This window comes from Peromyscus maniculatus, chromosome 10 (genome assembly GCF_049852395.1).
Source record: "Peromyscus maniculatus bairdii isolate BWxNUB_F1_BW_parent chromosome 10, HU_Pman_BW_mat_3.1, whole genome shotgun sequence".
Classification (NCBI taxonomy): Eukaryota; Metazoa; Chordata; class Mammalia; order Rodentia; family Cricetidae; genus Peromyscus; species Peromyscus maniculatus.
Window position 1 is genome coordinate 91,202,639 of NC_134861.1, and position 22,495 is coordinate 91,225,133.

Genomic DNA, 22,495 nt, shown 5'->3' on the forward strand with positions numbered 1-22,495 from the left:
TGTATGGCCGTGGCAGGGTTCTTGTTATCTAGTTCTTATATCTTAAATTAACCCATTTATATTAATCTATACTTTGCCACATATGGCTCGTGGCTTACCGGTACCTTACATCTTCCTTGTCATGGCAGCGGCCGGCAGTGTCTCTCCGCCTCAGCCTTCCACTTCCCAGAATTCTTCTCTGCTTGTCCCGCCTATACTTCCTGCCTGGCTACTGGCCAATCAGCATTTTATTTATACAGAGCAATATCCACAGCAGAGATAACCTTGAGGCTTATGCCTGTGTAATGCTCACTGAGAAATTGGCTCTACCAGTTTATAAAGGTTCCTTCTCAGGGTTCTCTTGAGGAAGAACTCTGTCATCAACATCATGGTGGCTGCAGCGACTTTTTTCCCCACTAGAGTATGGTTTCATCCAGTGTATCTGTAAAGTGTTTGAAGAAGCTGAGAAACCATGATAGCATTCCAGCCAGTCAGCAAAAGAGAGACTGGTCAGTTGTCAGCTTCCACACTCAAGGCTGCCAGGCACAAGAGACATGTCTAACAGCTGTCAGTCAAAGGTCAAATCAGCCATGCACCTAGTAACGACTCATTTGAATGAAAACTAAACATGAAAGGGTGCTCACAATAATGACCTATCATTAATATAAACATTTTAGCATTATTTAACAGTGATCAAATCCTAGGCAAATACCTATAGAGAAAGTTGTGTAGGCATTGATATTTTTTACCCACTCTATAGTCTTCAGATTCATTGACTATGGATATGTAGGAAATTCTTTATAGTTTTCACTGTACTCAATTTTGTCAATCTCAAAAGACCCTTTAATTTTCTTTGTACAACTCCTAAATTTAAAAAAAAATCTATGTATTTTAATATAGGCACTTGAGTAAGTGAGATCATTCTTTCTTTTAGAAGAGCTCATTCAATGTTTACTGAGACTATACTGTACCAAGTATTGTCCTTCACGTGAACAATATAATAGTAAAATAAGAGCTTGATCTCATGGTACACAATCTGTTGAAAAAGGAGAGACTAGTTCTCCATCTAGAATCATAGAAGAGACATCTTCTCTTTTATCATTTATCATTTTTTCTTATTCTTTGAAATTTATCATCTTGAAGAATTTTATGGACCAATTCTTGCATCTTCCTAAGACCCATCTTGTAGGTCTTTCCTGAAAGCCAGTAACACTGTATTTTGCTTGTTTCTTCACTGTTTCATGGCTCTATAATTTTCTGAACTGCTTCTCATCAGGAAGGTTATCATTTATCTTGACACCTACAGACAAGTGATGTGCCTAGCACAGAGGAACCATGCACTAATGTTTACTGGATAAATAAGTAAAAGAACAAAATACCTTTCTCTTACCATACTTTAAAATGAGTAGGAGTCACTTATATGATAGAAGGCAAGAAGTAGTAATATACTATACCAAATAAATAACTAATAAACAAATCATAATTTATTGGTAATGTTCATGTGATAGGCATTTCTTTGTATTCTTTGTATGTATTATAACTAAACTAGCTATTCCTGGTCCCACTTTTTAATCACATCAGAAAAACACAAATTATATTTATCTAAGGACTTAAATATACTAAGTGGTCAAGTCAGAGCCATGAATATTTATTAATTCAAGTGTTTGTTCTATTCAACCAGTATAAAATTTTCATTTCCATATGAATGGAAAAAGTCTCCAACTGGGTTCTATAATTGTTGCTTTGACAGTAAGCACATTCTCTTGGGGGCATGTTCTCAGTTCTATGTGTGAAGTAGGAACCTAATGGAGCTATGAAAGCTCATTCTGCCCCTTAACACAAGATTGTGTATAGAGTAAAGGAATAGCTTAAATTATCATTTTGTTTTCCCTGTTTAATTACTTGGATCTCTTATTCAAAGTACAGGGCAAGTTCTTTTTTTCTCTAACTTGTAGATTCCTATAGCAAGTTCCTTACTTCATTCATTGGAATGAACTTTGAAAGCTTGTCATATAATTATGTTAGGGATCAGAGTAACTAATGTTTTCCTATGACATTATTTAGACTTTAAAATTCTTTAGATTTAGGGGAAATCCCACTTAGATCTTTCCAACGCATCTGAATTTACAAATAACATTTAGTTGTTTGGGGTTTAGAAAAAACATATGCTTGGAAACCATGCTGTTTCTGAAATGTAGAATTTAATGTTCATCTATACTTTATAAGAAAACTTTCAAATGAAAAAACGACAGGCAATGCTGAACACTTCTCTGTTACAACTTTGTGGTGTTTATATGAGCACATCGCAGTGTGTTTACTTCAATAATTACTGGGGGGAAAAAACCACAGGGTATTGAGTAATTCATGATTTAATTAAGAACATCAAAATCCATACATGTCATGCCTAACTTAGTCACAACATAAAAATTTAAACCTTATAAAGACAGGCCTCGGAAGATGGTACATGACAACCATGCATTTACAGCTAGAATCTCTGGGGAATAAGCCAAGGAGAGTTGGAGAGCAGCCATCCCCCGATGGTGGAAAGTCACTGGTTTCAGTACCAAAGAAAGAATGGAAACTTTAGAAGCAGGGCAAAAGGTGAAGGACTCCAGAGTAGACTCCGTAGGACTCAGCCCCAAACAGGGAGTGTTCGGCCCCCAGTGTGGAGTGAGTGTCACTGCAGATGGATGAAGACAAAGAACCACAGAAACAAATGCTATACCCTCAGTACTAGATACTTTCAAAGATGGAGAGGGAGAGGGAACGCCAGGGCTTTGGGGAGAGATGAGAATATGTATACGAATAAGGAACAAAGTCAGACCACAAATGTGCTATCAGAGGACAGAGAGAAACAATAGGAAAAAGAGACTCAAAAATATAACCAACAGTGAACTGTTGCACTGAGCAGGTCTGCAGTCCAACTAAACAAGAATCTTGGTATCTGCATAACATAGACTTACAAAGAAAATCCTTGCTTCTCAGCATTTGGCTGGAGCTGGAGCACGGAGTCATTTAAAAGAAAAAAAAAACAACTATTGTTGAATCAGCCACTAGGTGACTCTAGATGTAAAAATCTCTGCCTACATGACCCATGACCCATTCTAGGAATGCAAGACAAATGCCAGAGGACTACATATACACTGAAATCTGCTCTGAAGAACCTTTTAGATATAAGAGGAATACTCAGCCAGAGACACAAAGTTACTATGTGGTCAACATCTGTTCTGAACTACAGTTGGAAGGACATTCACTATCTCCCTAGAAGAAAGACAAACAGTGACATGAACTTCCAGGTGCCAAAGTCCAAAGCATGCCAGTGCCTATGCAGTACCTAGAGTTAGGAAAATGCCTAAAGTAACAAAAAACCACAGCCCAACCCAAACTCTGTATCTGTGCTTGCTGGGCAAACAACATAGGAAATGAGAAAACATGAAGGACCTTCTTCTATTGAACGATACTAAGTAGTAAGAGGAGTGAACAAATAGATAGATAGATAGATAGATAGATAGATAGATAGATAGATAGATAGATAGATACCCTCCCATTGTACCTAGGAGAGTAACTACATAGAGAAAAATTTTGTACTCAGTTCTCTTTCCTTTACTTTTATATGTCCCTTATTTAGTAATACCTAATGTTGTATTTCAGCTTTGTCCTGTCCTATCCCATTCTGAGACGATCTGTCACATAGGGTATGGGCTAATTTGAGTCCGGGCACCTCTCTGCCTCACATGGTATTGTTTTAAGTGGCCTTTCTTCATCTTTTTCTATTTTCACTCACTAGTGCTATTTTATCTCCTCCTATTTATTTATTTCTCTCTCCTATTTTCTTTCCTTCTCCTAATTTTCCTGTTGCTTTAACGTGTATCAACACTCTTACTATCATTATTTACTAAATCTTGGTAAATAATAATAACTTGGTACACATTGCACTGTCTTCGTTTAACTTCAAAGATAGTTTAAATGGGAATAGAAAAAAATAATTTTACATTTGTATCAATATACAAGAATTTATACCAATGCAAATTATTTAAAGCTGATAGTTGCTAATTTAATTTACAAGTAGATATAATAATCTACCTTATTATTCCATCCTATCTACCATCCTTTTTTTTTTTTTCTATTCCAAAAGCCTGGCTAGCTCAGTCATTAGAGCATGAGACTCTCAATCTCAGGTTTTTGAATTCTTGCCCCATGTTGGGTGCCACTTGATAAGTGAATCCACAAGAGTCTGTTAAAGGATTTCAAAAATTTATTGAAGTGTTAAATGGGGATAATACACGCACTGATACAGAAAAAGCAAGATGCAGCTGCCGATCCAGTTGCTGAGTCCTGGCTGAACAGAATGAATTCCTACAACACTGAAGAGCACATTTCATAGAGCTACGACAGGGCTCTGGCTAGATGACTCATGTGGGAAAAGGCATTTGCCAAGCCTGGTGACCCAATCCCTGGTACCCACAGAAAGGCAGAAGAAGAAAATTTGTTTTACAGAATGGTCCTGATTTCCATGCATATGTCACATAATGGGAAACATACACACATATTATACACATATGCACACACCCCCCCCACACACACACAAACTAATGTTTTATATTTTAAACCGTGCCAAGATGGAAAATTGTCTAGCCTATAGAAAGATAGGCTGGCTTATAGTGACAACGGCGTGGAGTGGCATTGTAACATCAAATTAAAGGGTTGTTAAATGATCTTTGTCCAGGGAAACTGATATGGCCACTCCAAACATGACAAGACCTTGACAGCAAGAGTACACACTCAAGGCAAGTGGAATTGTATGGCCTCTAGCTGAGGGGCTTGCTATCAAAGATGTACTAACTCCTCATGGCTGGTGATAGAGAGAAACGAGCACTGGCCAATAATTCAACTGCTCAGAACATTATGCATTTATACGGTGTTGTTGTAAGTGTGAAGAAACAAGATACTATTCCTGTCTACACCTTCTGACATTCTAGTATATGATTAAATATTCATTATTCTTGGAGATACTCAGCTATCACAAATGGCAGTTTGGTGAGTGCAAAGAATCTGGACAGGGTGGGAATGAAACATCAAAGTCTACCACAGCCAGTTTCCCATTAACCAAACGTGAGCAGAGATAAACAGTTGTTCTCAATGAGACTTAGTCACCTCCTTTATAAGGGAACAGGACTTCTGGGACATTGAATGGTTTTTCTTAAAACATAATGGGCAAAACCGACTGTCCTGAGGATATTCTAGTTTGATGTTTCCCAATAATTCTGGAATAGCTTGTGTGCTTAATAAAGATTAAATTAAAATAAGATCATCTTAATCCCCTCTTTCCTTTGCTTCTAAGTCCGGAAGGATCTTTAGCCAACTCAAAAATCTTATGCATCATGCTAGTTAAAAAAAAAAAAAATCAAAACAAACCCTGAGACTAAGCATCAGATAAAAAGAGCCGACTTTCTTCCCAGAGTCTCTGTAATCCAAAGCAGGCTGGCTGTGGCTTAAGGGCCATGGGCAAATAGAACAATGTGATCTACAGATAAAAAATAAATTAGTTATCTTTGTTATCTGCAACATACTTTTGTTTTAACTGTGATAATTAAATCAAAATAACCCTGTAGTATTTATTGTGAAGGCTGAATACTTTTGTACTTTCAAGGATGTCAGCTTAAAATACCAACCAATCTGCCCCTACAACTTGCTTACCCAATATCCTCACACCTGTCAACATGATAAGCAGTTTTACAGAGATAGTGAAGATATTAGCACTACACTTCAGCAGACCACAATAAATACCATCTAGTTCATATTTTTGATTGTGATACATTAAATGTCAAATATATGAATTTTTCATGAAAATAATCCTTTTTATTAACATAGAGAGCAAAACGAGTCATTGTTGGATGTTTTCAATTTTGTGGAGTTAAGCCAATAAATTTAATAAGCCTATACGATAAGGGTTTTCATAAAAATATCTCATTACAACTCACCCCAGCTCAGTATGGCATACAGAATCTTCTTGCATCAAGTTCTAGAGGAAGACTAGCTGTCTTTCCAAGACCTCTGTCTCTTTTTGGGGGGTTTCCTAGAGACTCTAAGGTCTTGGCACCTTAGAAAGCAAATGAACACTGTGGGGTCCCTGTGTGAAGAAGAGCTGTGATGTCAAGGTGTGAATGAAGCAGAGCTGTGATGTCAAGGTGTGAAGCAGAGCTGGGGATCACGGTGTGAGGCAGAGCTGGGGATCACGGTGTGAAGCAGAGCTGGGGATCACGGTGTGAAGCAGAGCTGGGGATCACGGTGTGAAGCAGAGCTGGGGATCACAGTGTGAAGCAGAGCTGGGGATCACGGTGTGAAGCAGAGCTGGGGATCACGGTGTGAAGCAGAGCTGGGGATCACAGTGTGAAGTGGAGCTGGTGCTTTTGGTACTTGGGTGTATTTGGGATAGGAGTTAGTGCAGAGTGCCAAAAAGTAAAACATAAACCATTTGTTCCTTTGGGGATGTTGTTAAACTATAAATGGAGGTAACCACAAATAGAAGCCCAGGTTTACATAAGCATTTTACCTTCCATTTTCTTATTTTAGCTGCAGTATTCTCCAGTGGCATATATAAGAAAGAAATTGCTGGGGTCTATTTCACAGAGAGAAAACACAGCAGTGGCTGACATGGCTGGGCTACTTAGGAAGGCTTGAAGGACAGGGAAGCAAATCTGACCTTCCTAGCCCCTGGAATGTTCTGTTAAGTTAGGTATGAGACATTAGAATCTCAGATCATCAAACACAGATTGCAGAACAGGACAGATGATGGCCGGCAATGCAGGAAGGTAACACCTCGCATCGGTGCTCACGTACTCACCTCCTGCACACGTGATTGCCACCTTCTTTAGAAACAGCGATTCCAAAGAGAGGCTTCAAGTTAAGTACCTTGAAATCTAAAGCTTGTGCTGGAGTACCTGGGTCAACTTAGTGAAACTGTTCAAGTCCTTAGAAGAGGAAAAATGTGCCAGGTGGGGCCAAAGCCTTGAATCCCAGCACTAAGGGAAACAGAGGTCGATAGATCTCTGTAAGTTCCAGGACAGCCAGAGCTAGATACCCTGTCTCAAAAAAAAAGAAAAAAAACAAAACAAAAACAAACAAACAAAAACAAGAGGGAAACATTTCCCAGTTGATATCAAATAGGGAAGCTAAGAGGGGGCCAGATAGAGATTCTGTTGCTGGCTCTGAATATGAAGGAAAACCTCCATGAGCCAAGGCATGTGGGCAACCTCGAGAAACTAGACAAGGGAGGAAAGGAGCTATTTCCTCCAGGAGCCTGTAGGCAGGAATTGGACCATGGCATTTTGATTTTAATGTAGTAAGACCCATGCCAGGTTTCTGACTTACAAAATCACAGGTTATAAATCACACTATTGTTAAGTTGACAATTTCATGTCAATCCATTAAACTCAAGCAGGAAACAGTGGAGTGAGAAATTTTAGTCACTTGCATATATATATCTTAGAGTTAGTCACATATTCATTGTAGACAAGTATTATAAATATTGAATAGTATAATTAATTATACATAAAAGCCAAAGTGTAGTTAGGACATCAGGCTTAGTATAAACTGCTTTGTCAACCTCAGAATTATAATAGGTGAGGAATTAAGTAAATAGGCCTATCTACTGAGAAATCTCTCAGAACTACAGACATAAAGGAACCAAGCAGCGAGGAGGAGGAAAACACAGGCAGGTGCTGTCATGGCCACGTGAAGACACACAGAAAGTGCTCCTCCCTCTGTCTGTCTGAATGTCATTCACAAAAAAGGGTTGCATTTTGACTCACTGAAAAACAAAGAATAATTGTATTTAAAAAAAAAAAAAAGCTGAGGCTGAGCTGAGGCTGATATATGTACTTTCCAGTGAGAGGAGGGGAAGTATTCATGGTTCTAATTGTTGCCAACCCCAAAAACAAATCCAAGTGCTAACTGGTTTACCTGTTTCTCACTTCCCTTTGCCATTCCTACAATGGTGCCCCTGAAGCAAGAACAAAGACAGTCTCATTACTCCAAGACGCTTCCTATCATTGCACGTACAAAGACTTTACAATGTATGGAGCCATTCACAGATCCCAGCAGCTAGAAGATGCTGGTTTGGGGGAACACCTTTAGCCCACTTGTAGCTCAAAGCGTGGAGAAACATTATAAGGAGGAGGCCGCCGCCGCCACCCGTATCTCTCTTCCTCATATTCAGCGGTGGCTTTCTCTAAATTTTCCTCCTCATCTGAATCTAATTCATTATCAGATAAATCAAGTTTTACAAATTCCTCTAATACTAGATACAAAGGGTTCCCTTTCTTTTCTGAATTTTCTTCCTTTTCTGGTTTATTTTCTTTATTTTCCTCTTCTTTATTCTTTTCTTTCTTTCTTTTAGGCCTACTTAAGTTCTCCCCTTTAGAGTCTGATTCTGATAGACTATCCTGGTGCTTGCTTAATGCTTTGCGTCCCTCTCTAATAATCATAAGAAGGACCACAAAAGCAAACACAAACAGATTAATCCCTGCAAAAGCGTGGAGAGATGTGAGTCTGCCTGTCACTGAGATCTCTGAAATCCTTCTCTGTGGAGGCTGAAAATCTCTACTTCATCCAAGAACTAATGATAAGGGGCACTGGGTTTCCTGTTCCAAGTCAGCACCGAGACATAAGCCCCTTAAAAGAAGGCTGTGTGTCTCAGGATGCTCCCAAACAGGAGAATCACTAATGCCCCGACCTGCTTGAAGTGCATGCAGACTTCGGGTCACTGTCCGTCCACATCAACTGAGTCAGGAGCTCTGGGGTAGGCCACCGCAACCTGTTTTACAAGATGAACATAAAGCGTGGTAAATACTGGAAACCATTGGGTAAAATGAAGAAAGGGAGGGGAGGTGATAAAAGGGAGGGAGGGGGAATATATAGAGAAGTTTGAACATAAAAAATGCCTCCATGGCAAATGCTGTTTGGTTCTGTTTTTCAACTAATCAAAGCAGAGTGGGCATCATCAGCTTGAGGAAGTGCCCCAATGCCATAGTCTTCTCAAATTAGAGCCCAATTCTCCATTGCTTTAAACAGGTAAATGTCTCAAGATTTCACAAAAAAAAGAGAAAAAATTGTTTCTCTCATTTCCCAATGGGCTTTTCCTCTGTCGCAGTTGAAAAGGTGTTGGGGGTATAATCAGTGCCATACTCTCTTTCTCTCCTTGTGCTAAATAAAATCCAGCAGCCTAGAACACAATCAAATGCTCCACCCTAGGAATTCCACAAATTCATTCATTTAGCAGGTATTTACTGAAAATCATAAAATTTTTCATTTTATGGACCCTACAATCCAAGGAGAATAAAGGAAAGCGTCAAAGCTAAGGAAGTAAATACCAGCTAGACAGAGCTGTGCCGGAGACCAGCATATGGCAAAGTGACAGAGACTAAAATATATTTGTTATTTTCGTTAGAATGATGTGATAGATCAAACTTGAAAAACTCCAAAAAAGACTATTTTTGTCTGAGAAAATACCATACAAAAGGGCACACCAAATCAGGCCTGGTTGTGCTTGCCTGCATTTCTAGCACTCAGAGCCTAAGGAAGGGCTGGATCATGATTTTTTTTTTTCAAGACATGGTTTCTCTGTGTAGTTTTGTCCTGGGTCTCACTCCTCCTGGCTCTACCTCCTGAGTGCTGGGATTAAAGGTGTGTGCCACCACTGCCTGGCCTGGATCATGAATTTAAGGCAAACTTGGATTACACAATGGGTTTTAGGCTAGTCTGGGATATACACAGAAAAAAGCAAATATATGTATATGTGTGTGTATGTATGTATGTATACATATATATGTATGTATATATGTGTGTGTGTGTGTGTGTGTATATATACAGCAGTAGGATTATTTCTCCAATGGCTAGTCATATTGAGTGCTAGAAAGAGGTTTAGGGGTGATGGAGGAGTAACTTAGGCAAGTCTAGTATGTGTGCCACGGTAGAGGCAGAACTTGTCAACAAATTAGGATGGGTGTGGGGTGTGATGAGAAGTAATAAATCAAAGCACCTGGCTTTGGGCTGAAACAACTGGGTATAGTGTCGTCTTTTCCTTAGAGAAGAAAGGTTTGACAAAGATGGTGAAAGAGAAGACAGAGTCTTGCAGAGGGTGATATGAGATGCGTGTGTCAACTCTAAGAGGTGAACGCCAAGTATGAAGAGCGTGGAAGAGTAAGAGCTCATCCTTAAAGCTGTGATTCTGCCTAAGATCAGTCAGTGGATGAATCAAGACACAGAAAAGGAGAGAACCTAAGCCCTGGAGACTCCAACACTTCTGGATTACGAGGAACAGGAGAAGCCAATAAAGAAGAAGGAAGGGATAAAGCATAGCATGCTCATGGGGACCTGGGAGGACACCAAAACCTGTGAGCAACATGCTTTACAAAGGGGTGGGCTAACAGTGAAATCAAATGCCATGGAAATTGAGTCAAGTGAACATTGAGAATTGACTGTCATGATGATTTTTAAAGAAAGGATAAATGTTGTTAGAACCATTTTAGTAAAATGGTCAAAAAAAGATTGGTTTTTGTGACTAAAAAAATATGAATTTCCTGTAAAGAGAAAAAGACATCTGGGACCATAATTTACTGTTTCTCTTTAAAACAGTAGCTATTACAGAATCTTATATAAAAGACCTCATAGAAGAAAAAAAAACTACAATTCAAGAGAAACAAGTGAAGAAATGTGGCCAACTATTAAAAAGCCCAGGCAAACGTATATAGGAAGCCTATATATTTCAGTTTTTATACTCGTGTGGAAGGAAGAACACCGAGCTAGTGGATTTTTGAGGAGGACAATGAGGTGATTCTGACTTCTCTCAGAAAAACAAACAAACAAACAAGAAAATTCATTGCAAAAAGTTTGATGAGAGAAAACATAAAATTTAAGCTTTAAGAGACAGAATAAATGTATTATGGCCAATTATTTTACAAGAATTATGAGGTCTACCCAAGTTAATGATTATTAACCTGCACTAAAACTAATAATAATAGTTTTTGCCCATATTTATCTTAATTATTCTGTGCAAAAACAGAATAAAGGGGAAGTAGGGTTGAAATAGTGTTGGAATCTTTCAATGAGTATTCAGGATTGCTCAAGTGTATTTGAAATGCTCTGCACATGCAACTTGCTGTGGCACTGTGGCATCCACACGGAGTGAAGAGAAACAGCACATAGAATGATTCATGGTGAAACAGTGGCCTGATGGATGAGTTCCCCAAGGTGCTGAAAGAATTCTTGGTTTGGAGTCTCTAGAGTATGCAAACTAGAAATCAAGGAGCTGGAAGGTTTAATGTGGTATGATTACTAGCAAGATTTTGGGGGTGCATGCTTTTAAGAAAGAGTAGTTGCTCATAAAAGGCACAAAAGTTGTCCTGTTGAAAAGCACTTATACTATACATATACCTATGTATATGCATTCCTTTCACCCACCAATCCTTGTACCAATGATATATGATTTTATATTCTAACTTCATTCTTTGCAATAAAGCAAAATCTACTATTTATGCATTCTTTTCATAATTGTCTTTTTTCTCATAGTCATTTATTATATTTCTTGTGCATGTATTGCATACGTGCATGTGTGTATGTCTATTGCATTTGGGGCATGTGTGTGCAGGTGTGTGTGTGTGTGTGTGTGTGTGTGTGTGTTGATATTGGGTGTTTTCATCAATTGCTCCTTACTTTATATACTGAGGCACATCTTTTATTTGACTATGACAGAGCTCACTGATTTGGCATATCTTGGCTAGCCAGCTTGCCCAGGAAACTGTCTCTGCCTCAGAAGCACTAAGACTGTGCACGGCCTGCCTCACTTGCCTGGAATGTATATGGCCACGGAGGACCAAACTCCTGTCTTCAGCCTTGTACAATAAGAACTTGACTCACTGAGCTATCTCCCCAGCCCTGTAAATGTTTACTCTTCAAAGAAATACTTTAAGTAATAAAAATACTTCATTGGTATTGAGCTTAGAACTTCAATATTCATTTTACAGTAACCTTTCCTTTGCAGTATCATCTCGGTTTAGCTTTTGAAACATTACTTTCGACAAGCCTTTTCATGAAAATATTTGGAGAAATCTTTGTCTTAGTGAAAAGCATAGGGTGCATGAAGGTTATATGTGCAATAAATAGCTAATGCTTCTTACTTGGGGAACTAAAACTTACTTTTGCATAGACATTTGGGTTGGATCAACACATGGTGACCTCCACTGAAGGGTCTTTAGTTTATAATTTAGATTTTAAAAGTAAATCTCAGTTTACATATAAATTTGACCATCTCATTTTTTTTAATTTCTAGCATTTAGAGTTTATATGAGTAAAAATTCCTTATGTATTTTTGCATGTTATTTTCATTCACTCAAACCTCCAGACCATTTGGAATTCTAATGGTGAGGGCAAGTGGTCTTAAAGAATTATTTTCCTCACAGGTACTTCAAAATACACAAACATAAGAACTTTTTGAATATGGACATATCTTACAGACCAAAATGGAAAACTAACATCAACGATTTCCCTTGGAAAGCAAACCTTCAATTGTTGCAAGCGAACAAGTGAGCTACATGTGACACTCTTAGTGGATTGCACTACTTGCAAAAATGGCCACAGTGCTCCTCCAGCCTCTCCCCTTTGCAGCGCCCCTCAGCAGCATTCCCGCCAAGAGAGGATGAAGTCACTCTCCCTGCCTCTGAAATCTGGACTAGACTGTGAGCTCTTTTGGCCAACTGGATATGGAAAACAGTGTGGTCCTTCTGAGCCTGCTTGCAAGAGGGAAGAGGAAATGCTGTTTCCAACAGCCCCAAGATGTGTGTGAATAATGAGACTATACACAGCCATTCGAGTCAGTCAAAGAACATAGAATTAAAAAACAATTATCAACACAGAAATGTCATAGAGTAATCTGTTTCGAAGAAATTTATTCTGTCAGTCCTTTCAAAACGTTGAAAAGCAGTTCTGATCCCCGAAGAACTATGACTGCATCAGCAAAAGTCTTTTCTCTTTTGAGTTGAAGAAAATACGCTCCTCAACTAATGATTCATTAGCACATTCCTCAGTCGTAAAGTCCCAGAGGAACATTCCTACATTCTTCTGTGTGAGGCGGTGGTGGTCCCCGAGGGGTGGCACAGACACCCCGCACTGGTCATCAGCCCTGAAGTGTGCGGCTAAGCTCGCCTTTGTGTTCTGCTCCGTCCCTGTGACTCTGGCTCCCCTGGCCTCTCAGTCCCATTTCGCTGTATCAGGTTCATATCTCCTCATTAGTAGTTGGCAGGAGAAACTAGGCAACACATGTCCCCGGCTTATAACAAGTTTATGAGATTGTATTTTAATCCACTTCTGGGAAAAGACAAGCAGCCAAAGATCTACATGATACATGAACAGACTAAATTTTACTTTAATTCATCTTTTTCCAATATACAAAATGCCAGGAGGATCTAAGTATTCGCTCTGGGAGTCTTTTCATTTAACACCTGTTTGCTTTTGAGGTTACAGACTGTCACTGACACCTCGGACTCTACACTCCCACTTCTGTGTCCAAAACCCCACTTCTATATCAGGAATGAACATACACAGATATTTTTCAATGGCTTGTCACACTGGAGATACAGACAGACAGACCTATCTCCTGCTTTATATTAGTGGTTAATTAAAAACCAGTTTTCTCTGACTAGGTGGATAGGAAATTCAGGTCATTGTGTGCAGCTTCCAAAGTGACATTTAGCCTCCATGCATTTGTGCTTCTACTTTGGCCAATTCTAGAGAGAGTTAAGAGTTCTAATGAAAATGTACATTTTGAATTTTTGTTATAAATGTAACATCATGTAATGGAGCCCTTTACTATAAAAGGTATAGCTTTTAGATATCTTTTGGGAAATTAACTGTGATTTTAAAAAATGGTATTACAAAACTGGGTGTTGATGGCCCATGCCTTTAATCCCAGCACTTGGCAGAGGCAGGTGCTTCTCTGTGAGTTCAAGACCACCCTGGTGTACAAAATGAGTTCCAGGACAGCCAGAGCTGTCACACAGAGAAACCATGTCTTGAAAAACCAAAAAATAAAATGGTATTAGAGTGAAAAGATCTGTTTATTTATTGATGATTTCATTTCTATGAAAATGCAGAAAAGGTAATTGATAGACAGCAAGTGCATTCATGACTTCTGAGGCTGGTGGGATGGGGATGTTAGTGAATTGTCCCACAGGATCTCCTTGGTTTCATGGAAATGACCCAAACCTGGACTGCTAGCCACAATTTTGTGAATTTGCTGAAATAAATGACTGAGTTATGCACTTACAATTTAGGATGAATTTGATGTTATGTAAACTGTGCCCTCAATACCACTGGAATAAGAGTGAGGAGCAATATAAGCAGGGGGACCTAAACAGTTGTTCTTTTTTTTTTTTTTTTTTTTTTTTATTACAAACCCTTGTGTCGAATTCTGGCTCATGTCCTATTCTGGCTATTTAAGAGCCGGTATCACAGCTTCATCTTCAACTGGGTCTGTTCTATGCATGTATAGCAATGCTGAAGATATATTTATATCTAAATTTCAAAATGTCTTCTATTTTTCCCTGAGAAGGACTAAATTTAGCAAAAGAAATGAGGCATGCATTGTTACCTTAGCCATGTACACCTAGGGAAGGGAGGCTGGTGTGATGAGGCTGTCTCCTCACCTTTAAGATGCTAACATAAGTAACACAGTCTCAACACAGTGGCCACAGAAACAGAACCAGTCAGAAAAACAACAGGTAGGTACGACTGATTTAGTGTGTTACTGCGGGCTAGGCACTGTTGAGTGCTCATCAAAATAGGCTTGTTTAATGTGAACACCAGCTTCTGAAGCAAGGGCTAACTCATTTTAGTATAAAGGAGACATACAAAGTGTAACTTACCAGAGTCCAACTGCAAGTCGATGGCAGAGCCAGCACCTGAAATCAGATCTGTCTGTGCATTATACACCCAGTAAGCACATGGACAGCGTGGGAAGCCAACCCATGTCTAACTTTAGGTGTCTTATGCTGTCTGCGCATACATGGATGCTTACTCTCTCTGAATCACAGTATGCTTAGTGCTCACACTGATAAAACAAGGGTCATACTGTTACCTGTACATCATTCAATCTTTATTATTTTTCAATTAGCATGCAGATTAATGAGCATTTACTACAGCACGTTTACTCAAGCTTTGCCCTTGCTGGTCCTGCTTCCCTTCTCCCCTCCCCACCCTTGGCCAGCTCTTGCTGGCCACTTCCCTTCCCATTAGCCCTCTTCTGAACTCTTGTCACATGCATTCTGTTCCCCTCCTCTCCTTCCCTTGGGGTCTCTTTGTCCCCTGCCATAGTTCCCTTCCCAACGCCATGACCTACACCCATACCCACCTTCTACAACTTTTAGGGGATTATATAAGATAAGGAGTACAAGCCCCCAGTACTGGGCCTCTGAACGAGAGCAAGTATATTTGTAGTAGGAGTTGGCGCTGAGCTTTCAACCTTATTATTCCCCAGATTTATCATGAGGCAAGATATGAGCAGTGAGCTTCGACTCTGACAGGCTGGAGGTCATGACTCAGGTGCCTGCAGGACAGAGCTGGCTCAGGGCTCTGCTGTCTTCTTTGGGTCTTTCCATTTTAAGTACAACCTCGTTTTCTTGCCAATGTATTTCAGAAGTTATGTTTTTGATTTGACCTAGAAATTTTATTTGCTTTCACCACAAAAAAATGCGTAATATATCTAATCTGTCATTCTACTGGCAAAATATTTCTCAGTGGGAGAAAGACACACACGTGCCCACACAAACACATACAGGGGGGTGGGGAGCAGGAGTAAGGAGAGAGAGAGGGGGGAGAGACTTTTTTTCGTGGTATAGAGGTTCATTCTGAAAATAGAAGGCTTCATTAGAACGTCTTTCTCCTCTTATGTCTCAGTATGACTGACCTACCCTCAGGATTGTGCTGAAGATGAAGACAGGCCCAGTACCTCTGGGAATGCTAATGACACACTAGTTGTCACTTGTGGCCCTGTTTAAGAAGCAGCTGCAAATCAAGCTATTGGTTGAGTAGCATCAGAGTCTCAGGAAGTCTGTTTGGGTTGATGTCAACTTAAAATTTATGCTGAAAAAAAAAAAAAACAGAAAATAACACCCATCATAAAGAAATCTGTCCTACTCACCACCAGGCTCCATGGAGGAACTCGAAGGACTAGTGGGTTGAAATAATGTCAAGTTGCACACAGGAACAGCAGCAAGTGTTAGGTCATCCTGATGTATCAATGGAGTGTGAGATTAATTTCTCAGATACTTCCTCTATTTTTGTAGCAAGAACCTGCAGCAGAATCCTCCTCGGCACAGTGATTCCAGTACCTAGCAGCCAAACACCCAGAACAGGCAGGCAAAGTAACCTCCCAGCAGAATCACAACGGTTGGAAACGAGGCTCTGCTCACTCATTCTGCAGCTGGGATATTGTTAGGAACAATTTTCCCATTGAGTCTTTTCTTAGACTCAATGGGAAAATGTCCCTCCAAGTTTCTAGCTTTGTTCTTTTGGAATCTCTGATACCTAAGGTCGACTATGTTAGTTTATTGCCACAGAGGCCCAACAAGTGACAACCCAGTGATGGCTGGATAGGAAAAGGCGATCTCCTGGGCTTATCCAACTAGTGAACTTTGCCACAGAATTCCACTACTTTGTCTCACTTTACAAACAAATGTATATGTTTCCAGTTAGAACATAGTATTTTTTTTTAATTTTTATATCAGCTTTGCCTTAAAACTCAAGCAGAATGCTTATGGATCTTAAGGGTGAAAGTTACACTCTAACCATGCCCACTGGCCTATTTATGCTTTAGGCCTTTGTGCCACAGATTCTCTTTGCTCACTGGGCTTCACCTGCTCCTTCCCATGGCTTGATTCCATCACTCAAGTCCTTCCTTTAAAGTCTGTGTCTTCAGGCCTTTTCTCATTCCCTAAATGAGCCTACCCTGTACATCATTGTGTTGACACTCATCTTCAGCTCTACTGTGTTTTTCATTCACTGGCACTTCTATGGTTTTTAGTTTTCATTGTCTGTTGTCCAGATGACTCTCATCACCAAAACGTAAGTTTGGAGGGTCTGTACTCTAACATTCCTGTCATTTGCTCAATTCTTTTACCATGAGGAATTATGAACACGTAGAACATGGTTAATAGATTTGTGAAGAATCAGTACGGATGAGAATTGTGTTAAAGATTGCAACTTATTCTTTTAGTTTAATATACTTGATTTTGTAAAATAAATTTTTGATTGTCATGGTACTAAGAATCTATTTATATAGCTCTAATATCAGATATGTAGAGGTTCATTTGGAGGAAGAAATAGTGGTTAGAAATACAAGCCTGGAGTTGAATGATAGCTGGGAGACCTGAGAAACTCAGCCTCTCTCTGTATCTCAGTTTTCTTATAAACAGATGACCATAAAGAAGGTAATGAGATTGAGAGGTAAGTAAATAAATCCATATTTTTTAATGCTTAAAATAAAATTTTCTTAGAAATGCTGGCCTGAATTTTTTATAATGTACTGCAAAGTTACTGTGGATGTGCCATCTGCACCTAAGGCCTCTTGCTTCTCTGGATCCTGCGGGGGAGAGATAACACTGTCTTACCTGAGAGAATCATAAGGGTGAAACATACAGCCCTTGAAATGGACATGTGCAATGCTTCCTAGCCACAGCTTCTGTTCTGCTGAGCTAAAGCACTAAAGTGACCTTATTCCTATTCCTTTCCTGTTCTTTGTTCTCACCAGACTGTGATCTTCATTCGTGACAAAAATTCTCACGGCCAAGAAGTGTCAGGATATATTGATTATGCCCACAGACTAAAAACTGAAGATTTTGAAGTTTACTTTACTGGAAAAAGAAGACTGCTTCCAAGGCCCACGGATATGAGGTAAATTGTACACAATTCTTACACCTCAGGGACAAAGACATAGAATTATTGTATATTGCATATTGAGCCCTGTATGATAACACACAAAGGACAAGAATGTGAGTCTGGCTATGGAAAGCTGTCCGTGTCATGAATCATCTGGGAACTGCAAACCAGAACCACAGGAAGATAGCACTTCACTCCAGCAAAACTGGTTATGTCAGGAATGCTGAGGAGAATGTGGAAAGAAAGGGAGCCCTCACACAGTGGGAATGTAAATTAGTGCATCCATTAGAGTAAATTGTATAAAGGTCCCTTTAAAAACTAAAAATAGAGCTCCTGTGTGACCCATCAATCTTTCCAAAGGGAATGGAATCCATATAAAGAGACATCCATACACCCAAGTTTACTGTAGCACTGTTCACAATAATAACCAAGTGGTGAAAACAACCTAAGCATCCCTCAATAGATGAATGGATTTTTAAAAAATATTGTACATAAATCCAGTGGGATACTATACAGTCATAAAAAAAATATAAAATCCTTTCATGGTGTTAGTCCTATGGTATGATCGCATACATGTTGGGAACAAAGTATTGACTACCCTAGGCTATGAAAGGGCAGGGCAATCTGAGGAAAAGTTGATGCATGGGCAGTAAGCTATGATTAGAAAAATGTAAAATGTTTTATGTGGCATAGTACAGTATGATAACCAAATATAAAATAATATGATGCATCTTGCAGGACACTAGAAGAAAGGATTTTAGTAGTTCTCATCATAGAGTAAGGATAGAAGTTCAAGAAGACAAGTGACAGCTAACACAATTAATACATTATACATGCATGCATGGACTGAAATATCACAAGCCACCCTATTAACAGGAACACTCTAGTGTTATATGACAGACGAGAGCAAGTTTAATCAATCAAATAAGAAAAATAAAGGTAAAATCCAAGCTATGTCTCAGACCTCTTCCCTACCCATGCCCTTATAACCAGTGGCCCCCTACTCCCCATCACCTTAACAGATTTGCTCATGTTACAAGAAAAACCAATACAGACTTTCACTTGCAAACACTGCTGTCCAGATCTGTGATTAACAACACCATGACCTTATCGTACTTAGCTGAATATTCTATATTATAAAACATCAAACCTGATGAGTACCTATTTATACTTCATTGATTAAATCAAACAATTACAGATGGTTTACCTAATCAGAACAACCAAGGAAAGGGTTTGCTCCTCTGTCTAGTGCCCCCTTACTTTGTAACAGCCAATCTGTGCTGCTGACTTGTTAGTGAACTGTCCTCTCACTTTGTTTCCCCGATCATTCTCCCATTGTTGTTATCCACGTTCCCATTTCCTATACAATCACTTGAATGGCTACAATTTCAATATTTTTCTTCGAGAACTTTTGATAACGAGATGCTCTGTATTTCCTGTTGCCCAATTTTAGATCTTTTGAAGTTGATCGGTAGATTTAGGTTGTACTGATCTAATCATTCATGGTAAATTCGTCCATAAAGTTTGACCCTAAGATTTTAATGTCCACTAATGAAGGTTATCTAAACACTCTTGTGATATTGTTAGCACTCTTTATTCTTTCATTTTTGAGATTGTAATATAATTACATCATTTCTTCCTTCCCTCTCCTTTCTCCCAACTTTCCCATACAGCTCTCCTTTTGAGTTCACATCTTTTTTCAATAATTGTTGTTACATACATATATGCATACATATGCTTTATTTATATATTATGTGCATACATGTATACAGATATATTCCTAAAAATAACCTGCTTAGTCTGAATAATTTACTTGTATATATCCATTCAGGTCTGACCATTTGGTATTGGATAACCAGTTGGTGTGCCCTTCCGTGGGGCACGTTCTCGGTATTCCATTTTTTATTTATTCCATTTATTCCATTCTCGGCATTCCTTATTTGCCTGTAGTTCTTTGTCTAGAGTTGAAGTCTCGGGGGCTTTCTCCCATCCATTGTGGCATGTCTATTGGTGTTGTCCTTGTGAAGCTAGTGTTTAGGCAGTCTTGCTGGTGAGGCTATGGTTGTAGCTTCTGACATTCATAGGAGACACAATCTTATGGCAAATTTCCAGATCTTCTGGGTCTTGTAATCTTTCTGCCCCTTCTTCCCCAGTGTTCAATAAGCCTTAGCCATGGGAGTTGTTTGACAGATGTATACATGGGGACTGGGCTCCACAACTCTGCATTTTGATTGTTTATGGTTTTCTGTCATGATCACTGTCTGTTGCAAAGAGAAGTTCCCTTGATGAGGGTGGGGGTGTGAAGACTACACTTATTTGTAGGTAAAAGGATAAATATTTAGAATGTCCTTAGGGATCTTGCTGGTTTAGTAAAGTTGTGGTTGCAGATTCTCCTCGAAGATTTGTGACTTGACTTGCCCTGGAAAGTTGGCTAGGTTCCTAGTACCAGGTATGGTTTCCCTCTGATTTGAGCAGGTCTTAAGTCTGAATAGAGAGCTATCAATTTCCACCAAGTATGCATGACACTCCTTCACCCATAGGGTTATTGTGCTGGTCCTTGATGTGATACATGGCATCAGAGCTGGGTAGGGCTGTTGGTTATCTCCCTCGTCCTCAGTGGGGAGGCATTTGGGTTTGTTCCAGCTCTGGGTCCTCTGGACCCTATGTCTGAAATTAAGTGCAGGGTGTCTTTAGCAGTAGGGACATAACTTCCACTTCTGGGGCAACCAAGGGCAACATAAATAGTCTGTAATGTTCTGGGAGTCTCTTGGACAATCAGACCAACAACCCAAAAGGCTTCTCATGTCTGTCGTTGGATTGGATTTTTGTTTTGTCTTTTGTTTTTAATATGGCCTTTGGCTCTTGGAGGGAACATCATCAACCTAGTTGAGAAAAGTTCATTTAAATTATATATGTGTATTTACACACAAACTTAGGTGTATTATAGATGTTTAAGGAAGATTAATAAAAGTTACATATGTGTTAAGGAGATGCCTCACCAGTATAGTGCTTACAGCGTAAGAATGAGTGCAGAGTTCAGATCCCCAGCACGCATGTATAATCCAGTCATAGCAGCATGCAGCTATAATACATCCTGTACAGGGAAGGAAGCAGATCCCTGGAGCTTGCTAAGCTAACCAGCCAGTCTAGCCAACAGGCAATCTCTGGGTTCATTGAGAGAACCTGTCTCAAAAATAATGTGAAAAGCACTCAAGGAAGACACCTACCACGACATCAACCTCTGTACTCAACACATCCTTGTGACATATCATACAAAAACATGCACACACACACACACACACACACACACACACACACACACACACACGAGATAGATAGATAGATAGATAGATAGATAGATAGATAGATAGATAGATAGATAGATAGATAGAGAATGTATACAGCTAATGCCATTTTGCTTCTCAAAGTGGTTATACCTACATGTACTAAAAACAAGTACTTTATAAATGATATGCCCTGCCTTTATCTACGCCAAGAGGTAATATTCACTATCCTGACTGTCTTTGCTATGAGAAGTTAGAAATGATTGCTCCTTATGGTTATCATTTTCATTACTATGATTACTGATCAGACTGGACATCTTCACTAACTGTCAGAATTTCTTCCTTTTAAATGTCTATTAAGGTTTCTCTCATTCACTTTTTCAGTGGGTTATTTTTTATTTCTGTCTCTTAAGAAGTCATATAAATTTAGTCATCTGGGAGAGGGCTAGCTACAGATTATTTTTGTCTTTGTGTTGCACAATGTATTTTTAAATTATATTATGTTTCTGAAAGATGAAATCTTATTATGTTCAATATGTGAGGCTTGAAGAGTCTCCTAAAAACTCAAGACTCATCACACTGACCCATTCATTCTCATCCCAACCATCACCTAGTACTAAATTGCTCCACCAGATTCAAACAGGATTGGCTGTTCGAATAACAGCACAAGGGAGTTATCAGGTTCCTCTGGGTGTTTACATTTATAACTGTCCCAAAGTCATACCATTAGCTCTACCATGAACTCCTCCTGTCCAGCCACAGGGGTTGGCTTAGTGTAAGCTTCTAGGCTCCCCCAGACTGTGCCACACCACCGTGGTTAACAAGAAGAGATGGAATAAAGGTACAAGACATTTGGAGTAATAATGAAAATTAACTGAGCACTCTGCTAAGCAATTTATGTTTATCCCTTCGTTTCCTCTTTACAACAATCTTGTTGTAGAGTAGAGACTTCTTTTGTTCTTTTACAAAAGGAGAAGCAGAGCCATTGGAACATTAACTGGCATACCCAAAGTTACATAGAGACCTTTGCACACAACAACTAAAAATACAAGACCAGGTATCAAACACTATGAGTTTTTAAACCAATGTTCTATTCTGTTGAGAATTAGTCATGTGAAGATGCCATTTTCCCTGTTGGCCTTTGTCAGGTCATAGGCCTTTTTTACAGATGTCTGTCTCACTTAACAAAGCCTAATTTGAGGTTGCCTTTCAAAACCTTAAGCAATCCTACTGTCCACAGTGGAGACAAGAGAATGTTGGCCTTCCTGTACCCACCCTTGCCACTTCCTCGTTTCATTGAGCTT

At 39.3% G+C, this 22,495-nt stretch overlaps 1 protein-coding gene across 2 annotated transcripts in view; it reads left to right on the plus strand.

Moving 5' to 3' along the window:
* Cfap299 (cilia and flagella associated protein 299) overlaps positions 1 to 22,495 on the plus strand; it is a 527,989-nt gene that overhangs the window by 426,283 nt on the left and 79,211 nt on the right. For both annotated transcript variants that reach the window (XM_042257672.2, XM_006975367.4), the window contains exon 4: positions 17,780 to 17,922. In XM_042257672.2, coding sequence (XP_042113606.1) covers positions 17,780 to 17,922 — 143 coding nt within the window. The remainder of the gene's footprint in view (positions 1 to 17,779; positions 17,923 to 22,495) is intronic.